Here is a 7,377-nt window from a genome sequence, read left to right as displayed (position 1 = left end):
TGCTTCCGACAAACCGGCCACAACCAAACTTGCTTGTGAACCTTCTGCCACAACAATCCTGCCCCCTTGATAACCGACCAATCACATTCACTTTATTCACTCGTGTAAAGTCGGGCACCACTCGGGAGAATTCGGAAATGCAACAGTTGGAAAAGCTGCTTCCCTACGACTTTAAGTGGAAGTAGGCAGACCAGGTAATATAATTGATGTGGGATCAAAAGGATAGGGTGCGATCGAGGATGACACCCAGACTCTTTTGGGGGGACGGTGAGCTGGAGGAGCTGTCAATAATAAGTGGGAAGCTGTCGGTTTTAGAAGTAGCTGATTTAGCGCTAATAAGGAGAACCTCATGTTTATTACTGTTCAATTGAAGGAAGTTGTTGGTGAACCAGGCTTTTATTTCAGAGATGCAATCTTTGAGGGAGGCAGGCGGAAGAGAAGGCAATGGTTTTGTGTTGAGGTAGAGCTGGGTGTCATCGGCATAGCAGCGGAAGTGGATATTAAATTTGCGGAAGATAGTGCCTAGGGCAAGGGTGGGCAATTCCAGCTCCCGGGGGCCGGTATCCTTCAACTTTTAGATGTGCCTTTGGTTCAACACACCTGAATCAAGTAATTAGTTGATTGAGAGGACTTGTGAGAAACTGACTGCATACTGAGGAGGTAACTCAGCCATTTGCTTCAGGTGTGTTTGATAAAGGATGGATGTAAAACTTTCAGGATACTGATTCTCAGGAACTGGAATTGCCCACCCCTGGCCTAGGGGAAGGTGGTAGATGAAGAAGAGGAGGGGCCCCAGGACAGAGCCCTGAGGCCCACCTCAGGTGACGGGGAGGGGGTGGATTGGAGGGTCTTCAGTTGAATGAACTGAGTGCGGCCAGAGAAGTAGGAAGTAACCCAGTCCAATGGAGTGTTACTGATGCCAGATACTTGTTGCAGTAGCCTGGTTTTGACCTGGTCCGTTTTGGTCCTTCAGGTATTTTTTGACCCGGTCCGTTTCGGTCCTTCAGGTATTCAGGGCGTGGTTGAGGCCTATCAGGCATGCCTGCCCAAGCTGCAGCTCTACGGTCCCACCAACATTGCCCCCATCATCCAGAAGGTGGCCAAGTCCGCCTCACAGGAGGTCCACACCAAAGAGGCCATGGTGAGCCTTGATCCGTTTGTTCCCTCCAACCAGTCTGAACTGGAACTGTGTTAAAATCCCATCCGATTCCTACTTCCTGACCTCAGGCCTACTTCATCCTGCTGATCCTGACCGACGGCGTGATCACGGACATGGCCGACACCAGGGAGGCCATCGTCCAGGCCTCGCACCTGCCCATGTCCATCATCATCGTGGGGATTGGGAACGCTGACTTCGGAGACATGCAGATGCTGGACGGAGACGATGGGATCCTGAGGTCCCCCAAAGGAGAGCCTGTCCTCCGGGATATCGTCCAGTTTGTCCCATTTCGCAACTTCAAACATGTGAGTTCTCCAAACACAAAAACTCCACGTTACAAAAGTTAATTATTATTTCTTTAAAAAAATCATATTTTTTAATCTCTGAGGGGTTGTGACATGTAAGAGGTTATTGTAATATTATCTGTGACTCGTCTTTCATGATCCAAGATGGCCGCCCTCTAGGCACGTCGGCCAGCATCCAATGATGCCTCTACACATATAATGTCTATGATTTGAACCACTTTCAGTTATTTATAGAGCCAGAGGAGAACCCACAGGGTTCTACCTCGAAGAGCAAAGTGTTGGAACATCACAGCGTTTCCCTGAAGTTTGTGACGAGTTTGGAAAGCAGTGAATCACAGAAAGTTCACACTTCCTGATCAAAGCAGGCAGACAGAGACGGCTTTCCACTCCGCCTCCTGATCTTCACTGCCCATCGCTTCTCCTCTAAACAGACGTTCGCTCTTTATAAACCCCGACAGAACGACACTCCGCTCTACAACATAATGAATATGTTTCGCTTCTGGGCGTAATCTTTGTGATGGATGTGGTTTTTCTTTGTTTGCTCCCAAGAGGCAAAGAAATGGACTCTGACTGCAGAAGAAGAAGGCAGGGGGGAGTCATTTCCTCATCCAGGGAAGAAATGTCAAAGAGTGAGAAATGAATTTGGTTATAACTTATTTCAGCACATCAGCTGAGGGCGTATTTTCCTCATCGGGTCCTTAGATCAACTAAACTTCAACAATGAACAGGATGAATGTCAGCATTAATCAATCGAAAGATAAAGCTTCCCTATAGAAAATCATCAGTAAGATGCTGGAAATCTGATGCATTAGAGATTGACGATGCAGGATTATTTCGACATCAGTCTAAACCAGGAGTCGGGAGCCTAAACTGGTCAAAGAGCCAAACTGGACCAAAATAACAGAAGACAGATCTGTAAGGAGCCGCAAAAATGTGAAGGTCTGTAAAATGTAAATCTGTAGATGTATATTAGCCCACTGCAGTGGCTCCCTTTGTTTCTATGTACCTCATGGAAAAACAGTCTAGCAACAAGTATTGAAATGTGAGCAACATCAGATAATATTCTTCAACTTATTAACAAAAATAAAAGAACATCCAAATTTTCATAATATAAACTCACTAAAAAACTGTGTCGCTTCCACGTTTAGAATTATAGCATGCAGGAAGCATTGACTTTGGTAAGGAAGACTTCAGGAACGATGTCCTCCTGAAGGTTGCACCATGATGGCCAGAACCACGTTTGGAGGAAACCTCCAGGAGGAGCTCAGCTAAAACACGTCTGACCAACTGTGAGGCACGGCGGTGGAGGAGTGATGACTTGTTTAGATCCTTGCTGTCATTGGGCAGATTGATGTTCATCTGTAACCTGACTCCGCTAGATGGATTTGCTCCGCATATCCATCTGGAAACCTTCCGTTGAAGTAATTTTGGGAAGGGGCGAAAATACTGGTTAGCTGATTGGCCTATGTTGGTGATAGACGGGCAAAATAAACCAATCAGATCAACGAAGCATATGACATACTAACAGAGCGACGAAGAAAACACAACCACAAGCCAGGCTACTCTTGCTGAAACCAGTCGGGAGAAGAGCAAAAACATCTTTTCCCCTGAGAAAAGCCTCCAGAGCAGTGTTTTGCTCTTCTTTCAGTGAAGAAATACTCTGTAATTCCGATAAAACTTGCTCGATAGCCACGCTAACGCTAGTTTCATCGGCTGAAGCCGCCATGTTCTTTAGACTGAACTGTCGCGCTTTTCGTTGCGTCACACCTCAACCCGCCTCAAAGCCAACGCTGATTGGACGTTCGTTTGGTGAACGGCTCCAAATTTTCTTTAATGGAGAGTCTCCAGACTGATCTGCGAGTGAAACCTTGAAAGCTCGCGAGATCAGGATGGTCTCACGAGGCTAGTTCATCTGTCCAACGGCTGAAGTTGGGAGCAAACTGGGTAATAAGCAGAACCATGATCCATTAAACAGTAGTTTAGTAGCCAAGTTTCAGCCTGATCCTGCGTCGCACGACCCCCTCCCAGTCAGGAATTGTAAGGTTGGGAGAAAATCAAACATGATTGAAATTCAGTCGGCCATCGTAAGGCGGTCGAGGACAAATCCTTCTGTTGAATCAGAACTACGAGCCGATTTACCAGAACCTCAAGAACTGTGCAAACTAGGGAGTTCTTCTTTTTCCAGACTGATGATTCCAACCAGCGCCATCTCTCGCCGCTGAGTCCGGCGTGTGGTTTTTAGACGTACAGTGTCAGCAGGTAGATCATCAGAGCATTGGGCCACACAGTGTGAGAACAAAGGTCGCGAGCTGTGAACTGTTAAAGCCCATGGTTTGGTCGTAGAGTTTGAGCTGTAGCCGCATGCCAAGATTTAACAAATCGCATAGTTTATGACCGGCTTTAGAGGATGAAGGTTCTGCAGTGGCCTAGTCAAAGTCCAGACCTCAGCCTGACTGAAATGCTGTGGCGGGACCTTCATAGAGCATCCAAATACGTTGGAGGAGAACTTGTTCATATTAGATCCTGGTTCCTACAGGTTCTTCCTGCTGATGGAGGTTCTACCGTCTGCTGGGTCCCAGGTGGAACCGGTCTTCCATCTAATTCTCAATCCTGTCTGTCCTCCTCAGGCGTCTCCAGCTGCTCTGGCGAAGAGCGTCCTAGCAGAAGTGCCCAACCAGGTGGTTGACTACTACAACAGCAAGGGCATCAAGCCCAAAGTGCCCAGTGAATACCAGTCTTCCAGGCCGTTCGGGCCCTAAGCTCCGCCTCCACAGCGGCCCAGCAGAAGCACCTCATGAGAACTTCACCAAATGTTTACTGTTACATGTTCTTCGTTGAAGCGGACGCTGAAGGTGACACTGCTCAGACGTCTTTGCAGTTTCACTCGGTTCTGACAACAAAGTTTTAACAAAAGGAACTTTTTAGAACCCTCATGGTTCCTGGTTTTCCTTCTGCTACTTCAGTACCTGAACTTCCATGATTTCAAATAAGTTAACTAAAGGTAGCTTTCAGATGTCATTGTTAGTTTTAGATCATTTCTTTGATGGAGGATCCTTCTGTGGCTCACTGCTCTCTAAGAACCATATAGGTCCAGAGTCAATTCAGTCTGGAGAAATGGTTCAGGTAAGTTCTCAGCTGTTCACTTTACTGTAGGAAGGACCCTTACAGCAAAGTGGGGTTGGGAGCAAGTGGAGGGTCACAACGTTGTTTTCCTCAGACTTTCCTTAAAAGTTTAATCACTACAGTCTACAGCTATTTAAAATGTTTTTATATATACCTTAAATTTTGGGCAGGTATGCATATAGTTCAAACTAGTGGAAGCTATTGCATCGTTGCATACAGCAAAATCCAATTTGTTGAACATTGCAATGGAAAAAACAACACAGAGACAGGAGAATTTAGAGAAGCCAATTAACTGCGCTATGTTATTCCACGCCACAACACCAGAGGGCCAATCAGGAACTAGCTGTGGGTCTAGATACTTCCGAGGCGGTGAGGAATTTGGGGCAAGTTTGTGTGACAATGGAGGGACATGAGGGCCAAAAAGAGCGGGGATCCAGGTGGAAAAATGGTCCCAGCGTTCTCGCACACCTCGCTCTTCTACCTGGTCCATCTTCATGAGTCGTTTTCCACAATGGCGGTCATACAAACAAAACAAGTCGGTAAGGAACCAAACAGGAAATACGTATAATGTAGAGCAGATATAGATTTGACCAATCAGAAGTCTCCTGTCTGTGGTCACCTACAATTTTGGAGTGTCTGCAGAAGGGGCGGGGCATATTTGCGTTAACTGCGACGCACGCAGACGACCTGGTTTCTGAGTATAAATCATAGCCTGGGCTCCATTCCGAACTTAGTCCCGCCCACAACGTTTGAGGTCGGGAAGTTCGGTCTGGCATTGCTCAACAGTAGCGCGAGTATGCTAGCACAATATCTGGTCGGGCCGATTAAATTGTCAGGGCGGGCTTTATACGATGATGGACAGATGATCAACAGTAACGTAATCAACCACGTGACCAAAGGTCGCTTGGGTGACAACAACAATGGCTGCCGCTGGAGAGTTTAGGTGAGTAGATTCTGCTATTAGGTCTGTTCTAGAAGATATCGACAGCAAATTAATTTTAAAAGAGGAACAGAGAAACGCGATCAAGGCTCATCTTCTTATTCTAGGCGTGCAACTGCACGATTTGATTTTTGTTGACAACAACTATGCGTGGCTTAACATACGTCACGCACTCCGTTGCTCTTATTGGTTGTAGGTTTATCCAATTGAGTGTAGAGGCATTTTTTTTCCTGGTTCGTTCGAAACACGCCCCATAATCACAGCTCTATGGAGCAGCATCAAACTCATATTTCAGCCCAACATTCATGTTTTTGGACTTTGGGAGGAAGCCAGGGGACCCGAAGGGAACCCATGAATGCAAACTCCATGCAGAAAGATCGCGGGCCGGGAATCGAACCAGGAACTTTCCTGCCCCTCTGAGCAGCCATGCCAAGTGAGCGACTGCATAGAGGAAACGCACATTACAACTGTAAAGCTAAATTACTATTACTATTTCCATGCAGCTACTTTGTTGGTATATTGATATTTTTTTACGGTATAAAATGAATAAAGTACACCTGAGTGGACGGATAAATGTTTCCTTATAGAATATAGATAGAAACTAGATTTTTTTTCAAACCTTGTTTTCCATTCCTAAGGATGTTTAAAAACACGTAGTAAACATATCCTTATAGAGTTTATCATAATTTATGATAAACGTCCAGGAAGCTTTTTAAAAACAGCCAAAGAACGACACCGACCTTCATTTTTTCTTTTGCCTGCGTTGCCTCTATGCAGTCAATCAGCTAACATGTGCGAGACGCCCTGGCGCTGCGATCCTGAGTCACATAACTCATCTGGTTAGCCAGTAAATACCAAAATAAAAAACGCTTATTACAGGATTCCAAATGAAAATGTTTTTGTTTTCTTGGTAAGAGTTTGGTTTGTTTAATAGAAACTTTTTTCTGTGGACTTTAATTTTGCGTTATTCTTACAATGAAGACACTAACCTTTAAAAAAGCACAGTTGGCTGTTAAATCTGTACTTTTATCACTGTTAGCCACATTCAGGATGAAATGACTCAAAGCTACAACATGCTTTAGCCGTTTTACATGCAAAGTCAATGGTTGACATGCATGAAGGTGCATCAAAAGGTCCTGCAGCAACTATAGCAGCAGGAGCAGCAACTCATGAGCATCTGAGCATCTGAGGCACGCAATGACTCAGCAATCAGAGCTAATTTCAGTTGCAAGTGATTCTTGAAATTGGTCTTGGAAAGTCCTTGAAAGGTTCTTGAATAGTGGATAGCCACAATCTGCCACCATCAGCGTGGCTCAAGCTCATTCTCCAGGCGGCCGCAGGTGAGCCATCTTACAGGTGAACTATCATGAGAAGAACACATGACCAGCTCGCCGCCGAGAAAACCGCTAAAGATGAGAAGTTGATCGAGGCGACGTGTGTGTCAGATTTTTGGAGACACTATTTTGTTAAAGTGGAACATCTATGATTGGAAGTGGGAAAATATATTCTTTGCAGCAAAAAAACTGTAAAAAATTAGCAAAAAAAGTATAACTTTTGTGCAAACAAAAAAAAGTAAACCTTATCTTTTAAATTCTGGAGGTAGCACACATATGTCATCAATGTCTGTCAGAATTCAAATGAGCGATTTTAATCTAGATTCATCTAGGTTAATTCCAAGATTATAGTGAGATTAATCTAGATTAAATCTATGCCCCCACTATTTAAAAGTAAATTAATTATCTTTATATTTATAAACACAACTAAAGTAAAATAGTTCAGATGTTGAGAGGACTGCGGCAACCAGCTGACCACCGAGGCTAACTGCAGATGGGCTAATGTTAACGTTAGCC

At 44.9% G+C, this 7,377-nt stretch overlaps 1 protein-coding gene across 1 annotated transcript in view; it reads left to right on the top strand.

The window, feature by feature from the left end:
- Positions 1 to 4,945, top strand: part of LOC107095524 (copine-4-like) — a 69,321-nt gene extending 64,376 nt beyond the window's left edge. Inside the window, exons 12-14 of the mRNA XM_015391657.1 lie at positions 1,008 to 1,141; positions 1,228 to 1,464; positions 4,092 to 4,945. Coding sequence (XP_015247143.1) covers positions 1,008 to 1,141; positions 1,228 to 1,464; positions 4,092 to 4,223 — 503 coding nt within the window. The 3' untranslated portion in view covers positions 4,224 to 4,945. The remainder of the gene's footprint in view (positions 1 to 1,007; positions 1,142 to 1,227; positions 1,465 to 4,091) is intronic.
- Positions 4,946 to 7,377: the final 2,432 nt, after the last annotated feature.

The sequence above is a fragment of the Cyprinodon variegatus genome, unplaced genomic scaffold (genome assembly GCF_000732505.1).
Source record: "Cyprinodon variegatus isolate N-32 unplaced genomic scaffold, C_variegatus-1.0 Scaffold554, whole genome shotgun sequence".
NCBI classification, from domain to species: Eukaryota; Metazoa; Chordata; class Actinopteri; order Cyprinodontiformes; family Cyprinodontidae; genus Cyprinodon; species Cyprinodon variegatus.
The sequence above is the reverse complement of the archived record's forward strand: the minus strand, read 5'-3'. Positions and strand labels throughout refer to the sequence as shown.